At 45.3% G+C, this 21,874-nt stretch overlaps 1 protein-coding gene across 5 annotated transcripts in view; it reads left to right on the top strand.

Moving 5' to 3' along the window:
* LOC147623585 (signal peptide peptidase 2-like) overlaps window positions 1-21,274 on the top strand; it is a 110,903-nt gene extending 89,629 nt beyond the window's left edge. For all 5 annotated transcript variants that reach the window (XM_086820163.1, XM_086820162.1, XM_086820161.1 and 2 more), the window contains one exon: window positions 20,817-21,274. In XM_086820163.1, coding sequence (XP_086676289.1) covers window positions 20,817-20,894 — 78 coding nt within the window. In that variant the 3' untranslated portion in view covers window positions 20,895-21,274. The remainder of the gene's footprint in view (window positions 1-20,816) is intronic.
* The last annotated feature ends 600 nt before the right edge of the window (window positions 21,275-21,874 follow it).

Genomic DNA, 21,874 nt, shown 5'->3' with positions numbered 1-21,874 from the left:
GAGCCACACCTCTTCCTAGGGATGTGTCTCTTCACTTGTACCCTTTCGGCCTCTATTTAAAAAAGGCCCCTGTCTCAATGCAAAACTCAGTCTTTCTTGCAGTATTTGTCTTATGTTCATTAATTAAGTCTTAATCATGTTAATAAAGCTATAAAAGCTTTACAGTGGTATCAAAGCAAACTTTTTTCTGCCCTGTGTTATGCCCAAACCCAAACCCTAACCCTAACCCTAAAATCAGTCCTAACCCTAACCCTAAGATTAGCCCGCCCAAACCTTAAAATTGGGTGTAGCAAGTGTTGAATGGAAGAGCAAGAGAGAATGCCCCATCAAATTCAGCCCCCAACTCCCAATTTTTGCTGATTAAGTTCGGGCCAGCCATATGTAGGACACTCTTGCATAAAGGAGGCAAAAAAAAAGCCTTCAATCAGGAGGCTTACCTATCCAGGAGGCTTACCCCTTCATGAACCGGCACCCCTCCCAAGAGCAGTCGCACCCCTTCGTGGAAGCTTCCCAATTGGCTGCCGGCGGAGAGCGCATGACGATTCGTTGATTTTTATTGTTATTATTATTATTTTCTAAACGACGAACACCCCTCATAACCTCAACCAAAGGTTATGACTCTAAGGCTTTAATGCCACGTGTACAAACACATTTTTAAAAAAAAACCACAAACTCACCTTACGGGCCCCTACGAAACGGCGCCACCTTGCTTGAGCAGTTTCGGCATGCACCCGCCACCTTCCTGCATACGGTTTTCCTCGCGCCAGTGTGCAGCCGTCCTCCTCCTCCACGAATTCAGCACCCGTACCTCTCCTCATTGTTGGCATCCTGCTGTCTACGCCTGTGATTGGACCAGCCATTTGTAGTTGGTGCTTTCTGTTGAATTGACGGCTACTATCCTTGGTGCTTCTTCTCCAGCAACACTCTTAATTATGGCAACCTCCTTCAGGTGTGATTTTCCCATTTTCTTGGGTATAAACATCTCACATAATGTGGAGTATTAACATATCAGAAACCTGCCATTTCATTCTTTTGCGGGCTCTCCACTCCTCCGGGGCCAATATCCCTTTTTACGGGTTCAAAAGCACCTCTCAGATCACGTGGACACACATTACCCTCTTCTCCGACGGCTTATGGCAGTGGAAACCTATGATTTCAGTTATTTACAGAATATATTCTCTCAGTCCATAGTGCCCTCTCCTACCCGTGTTTCTCCACCAGTCTCAGCCCCTGTTCTAGGAGTGAGTGTGCCCCCCATTTCCCAGCCCATTCATTACCGCATTCAAATAGCCACACCAACTTCTCACCTCCGAGAATTCGACGTGTGGGTGATCCGTGTTCGTACTTCTGCACAGGATCTGGATCATTATTGTTTTATACTTAGGCGTCATCCTTATCTGGGCGCTATCCTCCTCGAGTGTAGCATCATTTTTCATGAATATTGCACCTAGTCTGAGGACGTTAATCCATCTTCATTCACGATGCGCCCCTCTACACCGGAGTATACACCCTTTACACCAGTAGCTGCTCCTACCCCTATACCTTCTTCTCCAGTAGCCGACTCTCGTGCGAGCCCAGTCCCAGAGGATTGCCCTTACTATACTGGATGGTCTACAGCCGCTTCACCAGTACGTAGCCTCCCCTCTCAGGATTTCCAGATGCCGCACCCTCCAGCCGATGGTTCTTACTAGAGCCCAGCGGCGTCAACAACAGCAAAAACCCCCAGAGCCTCATCACCCTGAAGCCTCTACATCAACATCGTCTCTCATGGAAGAACCTGTTGACATACCAGCCCCTCCGGAATGGCAGCTAGCTTTGTAGCAACTTCAACAGCAACTCCAGGAGTCTATGGCATCCTTGGCTTCTCAGATCTAGTAGCTCCACACGGATCGCCACTCCTACACAAGTTTCGTACTACCAGAAGCAGATATTTCAACAACAGTACCAACAGACGCAGATGTCATTCCTTTTCCAAGGTAGAAGGCGACGACCTTAAAACTCTTTATCGTCTTTTACAAGCCAGTAAAACAAAGAAATTGGAAATTAAACCCCCTGACTCTTATGGTGGTCAGCGCAATAAGCGCATCTTAGACCAATGGCTCTACAAACTGCGGTTATACTTTGAAACCATGACCCTTTCTGATTCCAAAAAGGTGATTTTTGCGGTATCCCTCCTCAAAGACACTGCTTTATTGTGGTGGCAATGATGACAACACGTCGGAAAAACAGTTACAACGTGGGAAAAATTTGAGCGGATCCTCCGTAAGCAGTTCATACCTGCCAATGCGGATTTCCAAGCATGTACTCACTTACGCCATTTGGACCAAACTGGTTCCTTGGCCTCTTGTATCTCACAGTTCACCAACTTGATACTAGAGATTGACTCTTTGTCCCCAGCAGACGAACTTCATGCCTTCATTGAAGGGCTTAACCCCACACTACGTGCCGATGTTCAGAAATATAACCCTGTCAATCTTGCCGATGCCATACGATACGCCGAGTGCGTTGCAGACATTAATTCTCGAAATTGGGCCTCTTCCGGTTGAGCTAATGACTTTCAGAAAGCCAATGGATCTTGTATGAGCCGAGATAGTCGTAGAGAGTCATCTAGCACTTCTACCTCTCGGCCTAATCTCCAATGGAATAATTCTCAACACCCTCGCCGATCAAAAGGATCGTTCTCTTTTCGGTTCCGACGTTCTCAATCCTTCCAACCACGCAGTTTGGATGGTGGACGGGACCAAAGACGTGACCAATCGCGCAATCCTCGTCCTTCTACTGTTCCTTCTGGACGAGATCAACAAAAGACAGGATTGTGCACAATTTGTAATGGACCTCATTGTTGGTTTGAGTGCCCCAAAAGACCAACCCATCGACAGAATTCTAATGCTGAACCCTCCACTTCTGAGGAGAAACCCCTAGTTGCTGACAAAGGAAAGCGTGCAGTTAATCACCATGCTATTGCACATGCTTTAGTGATTACCGCTACTGCTACAGCAGAAGCTGCCTTTTCACCGTTGCCCTAGCGGTCTACTCAGGTTTTGGTTCTGCAAGGCTCTATTTCAAGTCACCCTATTCAGGTGCTCATTGACAGTGGGCGTTCTCGTAACTTTGTGGAAACCACCTTGACTCAGAGATTGAAGATTTGGACTTCTCCAAGTATTGTTGTTTATGAAGTAGAGCTTGCCGATGGTTCCACATCCTCGTGTAACACCATTGCCAAACACCTCTCCTTTCGAATTCAGCACTATCGCGACAAATTGGATTTCCAAATCATGAATTTGGCACATTATGATATGATCCTTGGTCAAGAATGGTTGTATCAATATGATCCCTTGATCAGTTTCCGGAACCATTCTATACAATTTGCTCAAAATGATATGCTTGTGGCACTCGAAGGAATCAGAGACCAACCTTCTACACCAACCCTTTCAGCTCTTCAAGTGAAACGGTGGGTCCACAAGAGTGGTTGTTCCTCACCACTTTTAATGGTCTATTCAGCCAATGATCCTCCCGAGGACATAGATACAAAGGTGATGTACCTCAGGCAACCTTTCTTTGCTCCATACTTGGATCTTTTTCCTCGGGAGCTTCCTTCGGTTCTCCCACCTCGACGACCAGTCGACCATGCTATTGATATCCTTCCTGGCAGTGCTCCACCTACTCGTGCTCCATATCGAGTTTCTTTTACGGAATCTCAGGAGATATAGCGACAACTTACTGAACTTTTGGAGAAAGGACATATTCGACCAAGCAAAAGCCCTTTTGGAGCTCCAGTACTTTTGGTGAAAAAGAAGGATAAGTCTATGCGCCTTTGCATCAACTATCGTGCCCTTAATAAGTTGACTATCAAGAATAAGTATCCTGTTCTGCCCATTGATGAATTGTTTGATCAATTGCTCCATGCAAAGGTCTTCCCCAAAATTGATCTTAAGTTTGGATATTCATCAAATTAGTCGCGAAGGTGATGAATATAAGACAGCTTTTCGCACAAAATATGGTCATTACGAGTACCTGGTCATGCCATTCGGGTTAACCAATGCCCCTGCAACATTTATGAGTCTGATGAATGATCTTTTTCGTCCTTTTTTGGACAAGTTCGTCATTATTTATCTTGACGGCATCCTGGTGTTCAGTCGTAATATGGAAGAACACAAGGCACATCTTAAGATCGTTTTCCAGGTGCTTCTTGACAATGCTTTTTATATTAATCCAGGCAAAAGTGAATTCTTCAAGACATCCTTGGAGTACCTTGGACATGTTTCAGCAGACGGTATTTCCGTGGATCCAAAGAAAATACAGGTTATTGTTAATTGGCCAACTCCCACAAACATCCATGATGTTTGTTCTTTTTTGGGACTTGCCAACTTCTATCACACAAAGGTTCATCGATTTTCCGAAATAGCTGCTCCTCTCACAGAACTTCAAAAGTCCGCTCCCCACAATACAAGCTTTTGAAAATTCAAAGACAGCTTTGACAACTCCTGTCATGGCTATTCCTGACCCTACTCTCCCCTTTGATGTTTACACGGATGCTTCTGATATTGCCACTGGTGCCGTCTTAATGCAACAAGGACGTGCTATTGCGTTTGACAGTCATAAGCACTCTGCAATTCAAGGAAGATACCCGGTATATGACAAGGAATTTTTGGCTATTGTTCATGCCTATCGTGCATGGAAACATTATATCCTTGGTGCGGATTCAGTGGTGAAAACAGATCATCATTCTTTGAAATATATCTTCACGCAGCCAGTTATGAATGCTAGGCAAGCGCGTTGGGTCGAATTCTTAGCCAATTTTCATATGACAATTGACTATGTTATTGGTCTTACCAATGTGGTTGCGGATGCCCTCAGTCGTATGCCGCCAGCTTCGGTCTTGGCTATTTCTACAGTTGAAATGGATATACCTCAAAGTTTCAAGGACCGTTATTCAAAAGATCGTGATTTTGGAAATGCATTTCGAATTCTCAATTCTCAGAATGCAACGCCTTCCGACTTGAAGATTTATGGAGCATATACAATAGTGGATGGTTTATTATATTATCAGGACCGTATTTGTGTACCTCATGATACTCATGTTCGAAGAGTATTGGTGAAAGAACATCACGAGGTCACTTATGCTGCGCACCGAGGCATCAACAAGACATATCGTCTTTTGACAGCTACATACTATTGGCCTCAAATGAAGCAAGATATTATTAAGTTTGTTACAGCATGTCTCTGGTGCCAACGTATGAAAGCTAGCAGACAAGTTCCAGTTGGTCTTCTTCAACCACTTCCAGTTCCCAATGAACGCTGGGAAAGTATTAGTTTGGATTTTATCACTTCATTGCCACGTTCTTCTAAAGGTAATACACAGATTCTTGTGGTGGTTGACAGATTTTCTAAAATGGCACATTTCATTCCGTGCAAGAAAGCGACCCAGGCTTCAGATATTGCAGTACTGTTCATACAATATATCTTCAAACTTCATGGATTGCCAAAATCTATAGTTTCTGATCGAGATCCAAAGTTTACAGGACATTTTTGGACTTCGATATTCAAATCTCTTGGTATAAATTTACTCTTTAGCTTTGCTTATCATCCACAGACAGATGGACAAACGGAACGAGTTAATCAGATTCTAGAAGAAATGCTGCGTCATTATGTTCAGTCTCAATTAGCTTCATGGAAAGAATATTTACCTTTGGTGGAATTTGCTTATAATAATTCTTATCATTCAGCTATTGGAATGGCACCTTTTCAAGCAGCTTATGGCCATACTCCCCTTATTTCTGCCAACTTTGTTCTTCAACATAAAGTGGCTTTAGCAGACCACCTCATTCAGCAAATGCAAGATATTCTATTACAGATTAAGGATAAGATGGTCAGCGTCCAAGAGCAATATCAACGCACAGCTAATAAGCGTCGTCGTCACATTGAATTTCAAGAAGGAGACTTGGGAAGAATATTTACCTTTGGTGGAATTTGCTTATAATAATTCTTATCATTCAGCTATTGGAATGACACCTTTTCAAGCAGCTTATGGCCATACTCCCCTTATTTCTGCCAACTTTGTTCTTCAACATAAAGTGGCTTTAGCAGATCACCTCATTCAAGAAATGCAAGATATTCTATTACAGATTAAGGATAAGATGGTCAGTGTCCAAGAGCAATATCAACGCACAGCTAATCAGCGTCGTCATCACATTGAATTTCAAGAAGGAGACTTGGTATTATTATATATTGCCCCTCATCGATACAAGACATTGAAATCAGTCTTCCCAAAGCTTCGCCCAAGATATTATGGACCCTTTCGTATTACTAAGAAGAACTCATCTCTCAGTTATAAGTTGGAGTTACCACCTTCTTGGGGTAGAATTCATCCAACTTCCCATATATCTTGGCTCAAGAAGTTTGTGGACGGTGATTTTCCAATTTTAGATATTTTGGATTATGTTCCAGAAATCGAAGATAAACACATACTCTTAATGCCAGAGACAATTCTTGATGTCAGACAGAAAGATAAATGGAGAGATCTTGATGATTCCAACTCTACTTGGCAAAGTGATGAAGACTTACAGGAATATCCAGAACTTCTTCGGGAATTCTTTCAAAGACAACCATCTCTTCTTAGCCGGAGTCTCATTTTAAGTGAAAGGGAATGTCACGATTGTGACTAACTCTCTTAATCTCTCCTTAATTACTCCTTAATCCCTTATTATTAACTGAAAGGACACCTGTGAAGGGTCACACCCTTACACATGGATTACTATCAAAGGACATGTCTATTCATTAAAAGACACCCCTAAGTCCAAAGGACATAACCGTTGATTCAAGAGCCACACCCCTTCCCAGGGATGTGTCTCTTCACTTGTACCCTTTCGGCCTCTATTTAAGAAAGGCCCCTATCTCAATGCAAAACTCAGTCTTTCCTGCAGTATTTGTCTTATGTTCATTAATTAAGTCTTAATAATGTTAATAAAGCTATAAAAGCTTTACAAAGAGTACCCTCAAGGAAGTCCCAATCCACTCTATCATAGGCCTTCTCAAAATCCAAGAGCAGAATGGCTAAGGGTTGATTGCTCGCTTTAGCCCATTCGATGGCCTCCGAAAACGAGAGAATGTTATCAAAGATGCTCCTGCCGTGTAAGAATCCATTTTGAGTATCATGATTAACATCCTGCAAAGAATCCATTCTGAATATCATGATTAACATCTTGCAAAATTGGCCGCAACGTGATGCTCATTGCCTTGGCAAGAATCTTATAGGCAGTCCCAAGTAAGGTGATAGGTCTCCACTGGCCAATCAATGTCTTATCCTTGCTCTTAGGAATAAGATAAATAAGCCCCTCAGTGAGAGAAGAAGGCATAGAACCTGTGTCCCACATCTCCTGCAAAGCCGATGTGATCTCAGCCCCAATCTCATCCCAAAAAGTAATGAAAAAAACAGGGGAGAGGCCATCCTCCCCTGGGCACTTACCATGAGGTAAGTCATGAAGAGCATGACGGAACTCCTGCATAGAAAAAGGGGCATTCAGAGCGGCACACATCTCCTCAGTGATCAAATGTGGCAATGCATTCAAAAACCTTCCTCTGTGCCCTTTGTCTCAAATCAGAATGCGGCTCAGCACTAAGAAGCTGGCAATAGAAATCGGTGGCAATCTGTCTAACCATAAGAGGATCTGAGTGAAGAGTGCCATGTGAATCCTGCAACTGCCTGACACTATCTTTGGCATGAGATGGGCCGTGAGAAGCAAAGAAATGTTTGTTACATCTGCCACCCATCTGTGTCCAAAAGGATTCCTGGGCATGGAAACGGTACTCCGCGTGCTGCTCAAGAGAGTGATGAAGTTTAACTCTAACAGTACATAAAGAATCTGCAACCCATTGAGCACGAGGATGTTTCTTGTGCTCTTTCTGCAAGGCAGCCATTCTACGTCTTACAGCCCTTTCTAAGTCCAAGGCCTCTTGCCTCTTAGACAGGGCACATGTGTGATAAAAGTCACTAATATCACAGAGAGCAGAGGCAAGGCTTTGAGAGGCCTGTAAGAAGTCATGAGATCTCCAAATATCAAGCATACGACACGATAGCTCTGCATCTGAAAACAAATGATCAGGGATGCGTACATGGGGTGCTGATCCATGGCAATTCGGATCTCTAATACATAAAACCACTGGGCAATGATCCGATTTGGAGGTGCCTGTAGCAATCAAAGTATGTCCAGCTCTGTCAAGCATCCAATCATCCACATAAAATCTGTCTAACCGTGCATAGATACATCCTACATCTCTTCTCCTGTTAGACCATGAATAAAGAAGAGTGGCTGGACTCCTCAAAATGTCATTCTCATGCCAACAATCTCTACCATGAATGGAGAGTATAAACCTCTCCCAAGACACTCTTTCAAGAGGATGCACCAAGCCCTCATGTCCACCTCTTTTATTCGTTGGCATCTCAACCATGTTAAAATCCCCACCAATAATCCAATGGTCGGCAAGAGGCATCAATGTAGTGAGAGATTTCCAAAAGGCAATCCTCTCACCTCTATGGTTAGGAGCATAGAGGTTGAGAATACCAATGCGTGTAGTACCCTGCAGAAGAAGGATCCACTGCGCTCTCGCAGGCAAAATGACACCATGTCCAATGATGCAAGGCAAGATCAAAGCTGAAACAGAGATACAAACACCACCCTTGGTACCAACAGCCGGTGACCAAAAGGTGTGTCCCGAGAGAAGCTTGCCTGATCTCCCACACTGACTAGCATCCAGTTTATGCTCTTGCAAGAGCAATATATCCATAGGTCCACCTGTGACTGCACAATGAAGCTGGGTTTTTACAATTTGTTTCCGTTGACGCGGAAAAAAACCTCCAAGACCCTGAATGTTCCAAGAGACAATCCTTATAAAGACTCAGAGTAGGAACAACCAGATCTCGTGGTCGACGAAGGACCCCCTTTAGAGGCGGAAGTACATCTCACATAGCAAAGTAAGATCTTGAACGGGGCTCTCCTTTGAGTAAGAAGTCCCATTCCTTGTATGGTCCAGATTAGAGTTCGGAGAATCAACTTTTGGTGAGAAACATTGGTCTTCCGGGAATGTGGGTAGACGATCCATGCTGTGTGCTCTTGAGGTCTTCAATCCCTTTGCTCACGATAGCTTTGATACCATGTCAGGGCAAAAGGACGAAAGGACCAGATGTACGAGAGATCAGAGCAAATCAACACAGCATGAAATAGATGAGTGAAAATATTTACTAGAGGTCCTCTGATGTGAGGAGACTCTGTGAAGAAGACGAGTGTAGAAGCAAAGACGATGTCGGAGCTGAAGCACAGTCGGTGACGAAGGCTCACGTTGATGTGAGGTAAAGGCACTCGGTGAGGTGGTCGGTGTGGAAGGCTCGCGTCGGTGGATGCAGAGGCACTCCGAGGTTGTAGTGTGTAGCGGAAGGTGAAGTGATGCAGACTCTGGTGACAAGGGTGTGGTGGTACCTGAGGGGTGATGAAGAGCAGAGAGGGCTGCGGTCTTGAGTGCTGTAGTGGTGCAAGCTTCGGTGAGAAGGGTGCTGCAAGACGTGAGTGGTGCAGAGGAGCAGAGAGGGCTGCCATTTGCGAGTGGTGTCAATGGTGAAGATAAGCAGAGAGGGCTGCCGTCCCGGATGATGTGAGATGGTGAGCAGAGAGGGCTGTTGTCCCGAGGTAAACTGTAGTAGAAGAAAAAAGATGATGTACTATAGCAAAGAGTGGGCTGCGGTCCCAAGGTAAATTGTAGAAGAAAAACGATGATGTACTCTATGAAGCAGAGAGTGGGCTGTTGTACCAAGGTAAATTGTAGAAGAAAAATGATGATGTACTCTATGTAGCAAAGAGGGCTGCTGTCCCATGAACTGAAGATAAAACGCTGGTGTGCATTGTGTAGCAGAGAGGGCTGCTGTCCCCATGAACTGAAGATAAAACGCTGGTGTGCTCTGTGTAGCAGAGAGGGCTGCGGTCCCAAGGAAAACTTATGTATAAAATCTTTACAAAGATTTTTGCCAATCGCTTGCAGAAGGTGCTTCCTACTCTTATTCATCCATATCAATATGGATTTGTGCATGGCAGGAATATTTTGCATAATATTCTTAATGTTCAAATTGGAGTGGATTATGCCAAGGCAAAGAAGCAAGAGATTGTGATGGTGCAGCTGGATCTTGAAAAAGCTTTTGATCATGTCAGCCGGTCTTTCCTTTCTCAGTTAATTAATGACAGCCATGGGCTTTGGTCCCAAAATGGCTAATTTGGTGCATTTACTTGGCTCTGGCTCTATCACGTGGATTATGCTCAATGGAGGACTTTCGGATGGTATTTCTCTCACCCGTTCTCTCCGGCAGGGTTGTCCTCTTAGCCCTCTTTTCTTTGCCATTGCCACTCATCCTATGTTATCTCGCCTAGATGCTATGGCATCGCATGGTGAAGTGGTTGGTTTGCATCTCCCTCATGGCAAGCAATTGGTTGCTCAAGCCCTTGCGGATGACACTTTTATGTTTCTCAGGACCGAAAAAGCCAATATAGATCGAGCAATGGAAGCTTGGAATAATTTTGCATTGGCCTCTGGGCTGAAAATAAATTCAACAAAATCAGCCCTCATTGTATGCACGGAATTTGATCTTGAGGCATTAGGGTGGCAAGGCCGTGTGGTGCATACAGGAGACATTGTTCGTCATCTTGGGTATCCAGTGGGTGTGGATGTGGACCCCCAAGCACTTCTTGCTTGGATTTCTGCTCAGATCTCGGATAAATTTGTGTATTGGAAAGCTCAAGGGTGGCCTATGCACGTGAGGGTTAAGGTAGCTCAGGTTATTATGCTTAGCATGATTTCCTATTTATTGCCTTTGCTACCTTGGACGCACAAATCTCTTCTCCATTTGGTTGCTCCCATTCGGTTTATGCTGTGGAAGAGGCAAGGAAATATTATGGGTCAAACATGGATAGCTTGGAATCACATTACGATGCCCAAAAGAATGGGTGGGGCTGCTTTACTGGATGTCCGCTTGTATATGGTGGCGCGTAGATGGGCGCTTTTTCAGGATATGTGTTTGCAGCAGCAGCCTTTTCATGGCTCGTGACTTGATTGAGTTGGAGGGATTGTCACATGGACGGACACATGTGCAGGCTTCATGGTGGGACATTGTGAATGCGGCTCATCCTGTCCGTATTCGCTCATCTCACATTTTATCGCATATTCTCCTTTCTTGGCATGAAGTTCTACTATTGGCTCGGTGGGATCCTGGTCATGAAAGACTACTTTTGAACTCTTTGCAGTTCAAAACATTTGTGGAGTCACGTGTCATTGTTTGGCCAGACAGAGAATCCGAGATGCTGTGATACCTGGTCGTGAGACAAGCCATATTCATTTCGTCGTATTCGGCAACACTTTAGGGTTCCTCGGACATTTCAGCCACTATGGGTTGACACCATGCATGCAGTTGAGCCTTTTACTCCATTGCCTCGGCCATCTACAGATCAGCCTTGGCTTGATTGGGCACTATGTAAATCTGGTGACTTGATATCACTTTTAGCTAACCAGGTCTATCATAAGCTCGTATCAGAGAAAGATTGGGTTTCAGCCAAGGCCAATAAGGTGTGGGGATTGCACAAGTCTAAATCATGGTGGCAGAAAACTCTTATGCGTGGTTGGCAGTCTAAACTCCCTTACCAAGGTAAGGTTTTCATTTGGAGGATGTTGGTGGGAGGGTTACCTACACGGGATCAGCTCAGCCGTCGTAAAATTACATTGGCCTCTTGCTTCTTCTGCACGACATGCACTGAAAGAGTTATGCATCTGTTCATGAGTTGTCCAGTGGCGCGTCAGATTTGGTCTTTTGTCTCTCGCGTTTGGGAGGCAGTAGAGAGGTATACTGTTTCAGCTCATCAGTGGATATTTGGGATTTGTCCTCAAGTCATTACTTCGGACAGTCACCTTGTGATATTCCATTTCCTTAGATGGACAGGACTTTGGCATATTTGGACTACACGGAATGGGTTCATCTTTGATTCCTTGTCTGGAATACATGGGCATATTCTACGTATCCGCGGTTTGCTGCTTTGGCAGTTTTCTTCTCTTCTCTCAGCTCAGCTACTGGATGCAGATGTTATTTCGTTATGGTCTACGGCGGCTCAGCTGGCTCATCTTTGATGCTTTTATCTGGGATGCTTATTTGGCTAGGAGGCTTTTTTATTAGTGTACAGGTTTGCATGGCCATGATCCTTTAGAGGATCTGTTGTGGGGGTTTTTTTTGGGGCCATAGGTTCTGTGTGAGCCATGTGGCTGATGTACATTTTTACATATAATATAAAACACCATTTCACGAAAAAAAAAAGAGAGAGAGATTGTCTACAAGAGGCCAAAGTGGCCAATGAGACAAAAGTACCAATACCTCCAAAACACAAGGAAACTAAATGTTCAGGGTAGAAAATAAAAAGCATAAACTGAGCTATGACATGTGGCCAAAGAGGAACTAGTGCCTTGATACAACTGTCAGAAAAGGTATATCTGATAAAAGTGTGGAACTGGAAAAATGGTAGGCTATGGGAAGCGGCTGAGATAGACTCATCCCATAATGTCTCGCATAGGTCGATCCAGCATAGACAGGCTGAAGCGCCGAGGTCTCGCTGCACGACCTCATGCCAATATCGCCTGTATCCTCTGATAATGTCTCGGCTGGGGCCGCGGCTCAGCGGGTTGTGGACACCGTGCTCTACATAGCTCTCCAGTTCTGTCTAGGGTGACTCCTCAAGGTGGTTGTGTGGGCCTAATCGACTGGTGGTCAACGGTGCACGGGGTCGCTGCTGCTCTGAAGAAGTTGGTAAGGGTGCGCTAGCCTATGTCTCGGTCATGCCGCCCTTGTCTGGAGCGTAGGATGTGGTCTCGATGTCTGCGCAGCTCGAGGAGAAAAAGCCCAAGGCAACGCTGGTCTGAGTAGTCCCTCACTCTGGACAATGGCCCAAATCCATCTCGGAAGAGGCAATGAAAGTGCCCCTAGATCTCGTAGTACACTGGGCACCGACATATGTAGTGCTCCTCAGTCTCTAGCTCGAGCTGACAAAGCTGGCAAATCCGATCCTCAAGGGCAAGGGAGACGGCTCCGTATCGATCGGTCTCTATCCTTAGCTGATGTGAAGATGTGCGGATCTGGCCAATAGCACATCTGACTCCATGAGAGAGGTGAATGTCCATGTACCTCGAGCGGACAACAAAACCATCAGGGGATAAGTGGAGAAGATGCTCTTTGTAGAAAGCCATCTTCGTCTCTAGTGGCTTGGCCGGTGTGATCCATGTGCGTGCTATGTGTAGCTGAATGATATCCATCCTGATGATCTTGTTGAGCTCATTCCGGCTCAACTCCAGGAAGGAGTCCATGCTGTACTGTAAACGTGGAAGGCGGTCCATATGCATACCATGTAGGTGTAACCATGTGCTAGTCTGGGCATACCAGCACTCCGTGTCGCCCTGTGATGCGAGCTGTCTGGATGACTCTAGGGCATGTCTGGAGTATCTGTGCCTAGAGAGACTCCATAGCCTATGTATGAAATTGACCGTCTGGAAGAGGGCCTCGCTTACGATCGGTGGGGCTCCCATCTTTGCCGAGACTATCTCATGTGGTACTAATGATTTACTCCTAATCATGCGAGAGAGAGAGAGAGAGAGAGAGAGAGAGAGAGAGAGAGAGATTAACGTCTGCAAAAGGCCAAAATTGGCCTATGAGACAAACAAGTAGTACAATGATGTTCCTCCAGTCATCAAGAGGAAAATGTGGAGTGAGAATAAAATGTACAAGTATGACAACACGACCATAGGGGACTCAATGGTGGTGTACAAACGAGAGGGTGTGGATGGAGTACTAGGGCTACTAATGCATCTCTATATGCTGAAGGGGTGATACAAGTATGATATGTTATCTACTCCTAACTCCATCCAGTCCCATAGTCTGGGTACAATATGTCATACATCCGATCTGAGGATGCCATAAATGTCTCGATCAGAGCGAAAATGTGCCAGCTGCTCCTCGATCTCCTGCTGGTGTCGAGACCGGATGGCCGCGATCTCTCTGTGGTGTAGCCGTGGTGTCTGGTAGCCGGCTAGTCTGGGTCGTCGCCTAGCTCGAACCTCCTCCGCTCGCTGAAATGTCACTCCCAATGTGTGTGGCTGGGCTACTAGTGCCAATCTCTGGAAGAAGTCAGTCAACTGGGACTGTCTTCCTCCGCTATGATGTGCGGGTGTATGAAGTAAGATCTCCCTATGTCTGTAGTGCTAGTAGTAGTCTGCCTAGCTGTCTCTGGTCCGATCTCTCCCATATCTGTCTAAGTGAGGTGGTCCCTCTAAAAACCTTAGTATAGCATGCCCTGATCTCCTGCAAAGCACCACACTGGCAAACAAAATGCTCCTCTGTCTCTACCCCCGTCTGGCATAATCTACAAATGCGCTCTGCTCGAGGGATGCGTGCTTCTCTCCCAGTCTCGATCTCTAGTTGGTGTGATGAGACCCTTAGTCGCCCAATGGCTACTCTGGCTCCATGTGATAAGTGGACCTCCAAGTATCGTGGTCGCTGGATGAAGCCGTCTGTGGAGGTGCTCAAGAAGTGGTCTCTGTAGTAGAGCATCTTCGTCGAGAGTGGCTTACTGGGAGATAGCCAAGTCTCCTGTATGTGGCCTTGCCAAATGTCATGTCTCATGACTCTGTTCCTCTCTGTCTAAGAGAGGCGTTTGTGTGGTGGACTGTAAGGGTGGTAATCTGTCAATATCAATCTTGTGTGATGATATCCACTGTACCACCTGGGAGTACCATGACCAGGTATGTCCTCCTCAGCACGCTGTCTGGATGCCTCAAAAGCAGCCCGAGATACCCAATTTAGTGGGAGCTCCCACATCCTGTGTATAAAAGATATAGTCTGGAACATGGCCTCTACTAACATAGGTGGTACAGCAAACTCCGCTCGAAGGATATCATGTGGTACTGAAGGTTTGCTGCGGATCATCCGTGAGACCATCAAAATCTGAAGGCGCTCTATTTGTGTCCATGAGGATGTAGCCAAACCTGGTGCCCATACTGTTGCTGCATACATCAATGCTGGAGTAACTAGTGTATCAAATAGCCACCCCTTAGTACAGGGCTCCTGGAAGTGTGCCTGGTGACACTGGCGTTCCAAAATTGCTAGTGCTGCATACCCTCGTGTCACTCTGTCTCTGGCTGCCTGTGCCATAGAGAATCTCCCTGATGAGCACAACATTTTTAAAAAAAAACTTAGACAAATTTTTTTTTTTAAAGACAATTTGTTTTTTTTTACAAACAAAAAAAAATCCCCATTTCTGAAATGCGTTTCTAGCATTTTGGCCATTTTGGGGTTTCGGAGTTTCTCAGCCCAGAAACGGGTTTATATGTGACTATGGATGGAATCCCCTCCACTCTTTCTAATGCCGCTGGCAAGTCAAACTCAACTTGGTAATAGCCACGCCCCAAAGGATGAATATTAGTAATCTTGCTAGGCGCACCAAGGAGGCTAGCTTGCAAAAGAGCCCTGAGCTGTCTGCGTGCTGGGTAGCTACCAACAATCTTGCATACCAATGTGGAGGTCTCTAAAGATGCGAGTGTCGAAGTGAGGAGTTGGAGGTCCGCTTCTGAAAAGGATAGGCAAGGAATGGTGACCTCAGTCGGGGATGACAGAGTGGCCGCCATGGAGTCCTCCTAGGGGTTGAAGACCAGAAGAGGCCGAATGTAACTTTCGGGGTGCCCTAGGGTTTCGTAAAACACTTGAATTAAACACTGAAATCGGCCACAGCCTTAAACATATCCATGATCACTTTGCATAAAACATAAAAGCTTGACAAAACATCCCCAAATGCTGAAAGTGGAGCTTGCACATGTTGACACCGCAAAGAGGCTGGAATGGGCCAACCCCCCGTCCCCCCTTAGAGTATTTTATTACCCAAGGAGAAAAGGCAACCATAAAATTCAGCCGGTACACAAGCTGTAGAAATGCCAAGCCAACAGTATAAACCATATACCTCCATGTGGGTACTAATTCTTCCCCAAAAACCACGGGTCTTCATGCAATAGAGCTAGAGCAGCAAGTACAGCTCCCAATCGGCCAGTACAACAAGTACAATGGTTGTTATAGTAGCAGGTACAATGGCTGGTACAGCCAGCAAGTACAAGGGTTGGTACAGCCAGTACAATGGGTGGTACAGCATGTACAAGGGCTAGTACAACCGGTATAGTGGTTGGTACAGTTGGTACAATGGCTGGTACAGTAGGTACATAGGCTGGTACAGTCGGTTCAATGTTTGGTACAAGAAGTACAAGGGTTGGTACAGTCGGTATAGTGGCTGGTACAGTCAGTACAATGGATGGTACAAGTATAGTGACTGGAAATCATAATAAAATGATTAAATACCCTTGCCTTCAGTATTTCTTCACAATGGAAGCCTCCAAAACAATCCCCAACAGCCGGTATACTTCATGGGCAGCCTTCAAGAGAGAGAAAGAGAGTAGCCATCATTAGGGCAGCGTGTAATAGTGGTAGAGGTTGGTGTGCAGGAAGAGAGCCTCCTTTAATAAAGAGAGAGGGCTCCAATTTATAGATTTGGGCCTCCCATGAGCTAAAATGGCAAGAGAAGGCTATAATGACAAGTGTGAGGCCACTTGTCTCACTTTGATCCACTTTCTTGACAAGTGTGAGGTCACTTGTCTCACTTTGATCCACTTTCTTGCCACATGTAGAGATGGGTTCTCCCATTATCTTTATCTCTAAAAATATCCCAACTGGTAGCCCATTTGTCATAGGTACTTTAGCAACTCTTGGTATCTGCTCAATTCGAGACGTAATGACGTGAACAGAATCTCATCGGAGTTGGGCCAAAATAGCAACTCTCCTAAATTTTAGGAGTGTGATCCTTTGTATTCCAAGATAATCCCCCATTCCCAAAGCTTGTTCTTTCCGAATATTTGGACATCCTAGAGTCCACTAGACCCCTTTCATACTGGGAAACGTCTAGGCTGGTGACACTGAAACTTACTGGAAGAAAAAAAAACTGCCCGAGAACTGAAAACCTGTCTTAAGAATCACGGAAGGGGAAAGGCGAGAAGGGGAAGCATGGTGCTGGTAGGAGGAAAAGCAAGATATTCAGGGAGAGAAGGGCAAGCGGCAGAGAAAAAGGGGAGGAGGGGATGGCAGAGGGAGACGGGGGCGCAAGCGAGAGGCGAGGGGGCGGCTGCTGGCACGGTGGGAGGGTGTGGAGAAAGCAAAGCGGGTAGGGAGGGGGGGGGACTCGCAGCTTATCGTTACCATGCCACTTCTTGATACGCGATGGTTGGCTTTTTTACAAAGGTCGCTTCTGTGTCTTGAAACAATTTCAAGCAAACTCTTATCCATGATATCCACGATGCCATTATTGGTGGTCACAGGGGCATGAACTCGACTTTGGAGAAAGAGTGGTAGTTTTACTGGCCAAGAATGAGGCGAGACGTGTTCACATATGTGCAATTCACCCACAAACGGACGACCAAACAAAGATTTATAATCAATTGGCGGTTGATGTGCTCAAGTGTTATGTCCACGATCAGCAAGGTAACTGAAAACATTTTTTGCCTTTAGTTCAAGATATTTTGAATGACTCTTTTTCTTCAACAAATGGGAGGACTCCATATGAGGTAGCATTTGGAAGACCGTTCGAGTCTTTTTTGACCAGAACGTCGTCCTCACAGTGCCTAAAGCTAATAGATCAACAGAGTCTTACCATGAGATTTGGAGTCTATGAAGGACAGGTTGGCTAAAGCACATGTCAACGAGGATAGAAGCGATGCGGTCTTCTTGGAAGGATATTGGGTATAGCTCTGGATTATGAAGCAAAGATTGAAATAGGTGGGCAGGCGATGCCCAAAGTTATTGTTTCGGAGCTTCCGATCTTTTTGCATTCTAAAGAAGATCAATGAGGTTTCTATGAAGGTGAGGCTACCTCCCAGTTGGAACATGCATGATGTGTTCCATGTTAGTTGTTGGTTGAAGCCTTCCTCTCTTCGTTGTCCACGATGAACCAGAAACAGACATAGTGGACGAAGCTAAAGTTCTGGTTCCAGAACAGATAGATCCTCTTGCATGGCTTCAAGCATGGCTCTAGCCAAAGAGAAAGATAGTTCCTCAAGAGGTTTCAGGACCAAGGGACACATGAAGCGGTTTGGCTTGACAAGAATTTTTTCGAAGCTTATCCGGCGTTATTAACGGAATATTTGGAGGCTATGTAGCTTCTGTCAAGTTAAGACAGAAGGTGATGTCGTGTGCATCCCACACTTGGATGCCACGTGGACATATCTGGACAACAAGTGCAGTGTCTTAGAGTTGTTACTGGCCCTTTGTGAGCCCTTGTCTGAGATGAGTTAGCTAGGAGTCCACTAGATAGTCATGGTCAGGTGTACAAGTCCCATACATGTGATGGTCAAGTGTGCATGTCCCCCACATGGAGCAGTGCCAATCCGTATTGTGAGCCACCCTCTAGAATGATGTAGATATGTACCGGGCATTGCCTAGGACACCAAGGTTAGGTATAAGGAGTCTTGTTGCAAGCATACAGTTGTATGTGGGCATGTAGGCAAGGGGGCAGCCCTATAGACCGCCCCATAAGGCCGTAAGGGTCTTGCCTGCAAGGGAGGCAGCCCTTAGGGGCCATCCTAGGGGCCGAGAAGGCCCCATGCCCAAGCGACAGCCCACATGGGACACATGGGACCAATCAGCAGCCTCTTGAAAGGCTTCATTAGCAGTTGGCCAGGCCATAGGGGCCCTGACAGCAGGCAGGCAGCAGCTCTGGTTGTCACATGTGAAAAGGCGTCCATAATGTAGTGTTTTATCCAGTCGTGAAGCAATTAAAGCAGGCTGACAGCTATGGGGTTGAAAAGGGTAAATCCATATTATTATTCACAAAGTGGTGAAGTATTCCAAGGGACAGGACAACCAAAGCCAGGCTAGCCGCTAAAGCAAAGGTGGACTTGAAGGTCAAGAATATGTCATTTTCAGTCTGCAGATTTCCAACCAGTCCTTGGTGGGGCCCCTTCGGATGGTATTTGGGACGCAATCGGGTGTGCTTGTCTTTTCTCTCCCCTTCTCTCTCTCTCTCTCTCTCTCTCTCTCTCTCTCGCACTCTTATCTCCGCTACATTGTGCAATCCTCAAGAACCAAGGTGCTGAATATTCCTTATCAAAGTATAATCTTGTCTGTACTTTTATGTTGGTATCAGAGCTTTGCCTTTTCGTGACGAGATTCTGCCTCAGTTTAATTTCATTCTAGACAAAAGGGGGGAGGGGGGGGGGTTCGAGTTTATAACCTTAAGGAGACTTTGCAGTAGCAACTTGGGTGCCCACCCTGAGGCGGCATGGCCTCCCACCCAAAGCAGCCCAGATGCCAACTAGGGGTCAACGGGGATTTGAACTGAGACCTCTCCAATTCCCACAGTCATAGTCACATGGGACGCGAAATGGAGATGGGGAACGGGGACGGGAAAGATTGAGAATGGCCATTCCTTGTGACTATAGAGTGACATGGTACAGGAATGGGAATGGGAAGATGCTGCCATCCCCAGCATTCTGGAGTCTAAAAATGCCCATTCCTTGTGACTATGCCCACACTACTAGGCGACTCACGTGTTGGCAGCTGAATCACTTTGTGAAAGAAGGGTGTAGAATTGGCATCTGATCTCAGAGTATGCAGGCATATTTCACATACAGCTCTTGATCATCATGTGTGGATGGCACCCCTTTTCACACAAATATTTTCATATTCACCTTTGTCCACACTCTTCAGAAGCACTGCTAGTGCCTCATCATCTTCTACCTTTTTGCCAATAGCTGCCAGTTGTTGCTTAATGCTTTTATATCTGTTCAAGTGTGTGATTAAAGGTTCACTTTCCTTCATATCCAATTTGTAGAATTGCATTAACAGATTTATCTTTGAATTTTTAGCTTGTGTGCCAAATTATTTATTGGGTTCAAATCATGCATCTTTTGCCCATTGTATCCGTGTAATGTGATGAATGATTTCATCATTTAAACTGAGTGCAATAAGTCCCAATGCTTTTTCATTCCTGCTCTTCCACTCATTTTCCCCTCTCACCTCTGGGCATTCATCTCGTCCCTCAACTAGCCTCCACAAATTTTTCCTCATGAGTAGATACATGGCATCACTGGGAGGAATTGGCCTCAGTTAATTTCATTCTAGACAATAATGTCTGGGGTAACCTGCCCAAATACACTCTTATGAATCTGTGCAGTCTCCATCTCAATACACCGTATGGCATGGGGCTGTCTGGAGTATTGAAATGCTATCAATGTATTTGTTGAGAGGGCATGTGTTGTCATCCATCTTGTTGTTCTGGCATCTTGGATGGATGAAGACAAGGCCAGTCTCAAGAATTGTTATTTGTCCTACCCTCTATACAAACATAACCAGCGGAAATTAACGTCTACGTGAGCGGGTGGAATGCAACTCTTCTAGAACGAGGTGGTGCAGATGGAGGGTCTGCTGCATACAAGTCAATGGAGCATTGTAACCTTAAGTCTCTATCAAAATCCAAACAAGTATTGTGAGGTCTACTGTGCTCGTTCCGTGGCATGTCTAGTAAGTAGCAATGCGTACCTAATGGTTAATGTAGCCTCTCATTTTATGAAAAGTAAGCCCCCCCCCCCCCCCCCCCCCCCCCCCCCAAAAAAAAAAAAACATGAAATAAAATTCCACGGTGTGATCTTCATCAAAGTCTCTTAACCTGGTCTGATGTTGCGACTGGTCTAACGTATGAATTATGTCAATACTACAGGGGCAAACTCTATCTCTGGAGCGGCTCAACCAGCGTTACTTTATCTTGTACCTTCTCTTCTTCTTGGGGTATTTGTAATGGCGTCATATCGTTCAGAAGCATCATTGTTGCTGGACTTCAGAGATGAAATGCCAGTGCGCAAAGAGTAGTGTAAACCTATTTGCCAGCAGAATAGGATGAAGTTGCAGGTTGAGATGTATTTGATGACATGTTACCAGAGTAGGCAGCAGTATGGATGGAATTCAAAACCCCAGGCTCAAAAGCCTTCAAACCCTCAAAATTGAAGTAGGAGGTGGTGGGCGCAGGTGACATGTGAAGGATTATTCATCATTGTTCAGAGGCATCATTGCTGCTGCAGTTGAAACATGGAATGTATTGAGTAGGACATGCTATATTTTTGTGAAACACTCAGAAGGTGGACTGACACAGGGGGAAGGCAAATGATTATTTTATTTGTATTCTGAGCTTTCTGTCTTGTTCGTGGTGGGTAACTTTGCATGTTTAATTAAATGGTTTTCGTGTAATTGTTTGAGATTAAACTTGAGCTCTATAAAATGCTTGTATCGTAAATTGTGGTCCACCCCTGTGTCGGGACAAATAAAGCTACATATTTTTTAAGGTTTTGTTAGTTTTCTAATAGAGTTGTGTACTTTAGGAGAGGTTGCATGACCAGCTATACAAACATGTACATAGAGGGCATCAGACCACACACTAAAAGGCCACATGAGGCATGCCCACTGTACGAAGAGCATGTAACCAGGGGTCAGCTTGCGCCCTGGTGATAGCATGTGCATTGATCAAAGATGAAAGCATTTTGCATGAGTCAATTATGCCAAAGACCCAACCATCAAAAGAAAACAAAGAAGACGTTATGTTGTTGATTGTTTTCCTCGGGTTGATCATGTCCAAATACTCACTGCCTGGGTGACAAAGTGTGCCCCGTCACCGTTTGCCACACTAAAGAGATGAACTCCCATATTTGGCGAGCCACTGGGCTAGAAATAAACCTGTGCTGTCGACTAGATTTTGTACAAGTTTGGTAGAACAACCAGTTGCCA

This window comes from Cibotium barometz, chromosome 26 (assembly GCF_041138505.1).
Source record: "Cibotium barometz isolate CiBa-2024 chromosome 26, ASM4113850v1, whole genome shotgun sequence".
Lineage (NCBI taxonomy): Eukaryota > Viridiplantae > Streptophyta > Polypodiopsida > Cyatheales > Cibotiaceae > Cibotium > Cibotium barometz.
This window is presented reverse-complemented; position numbering and strand designations above follow the sequence as displayed.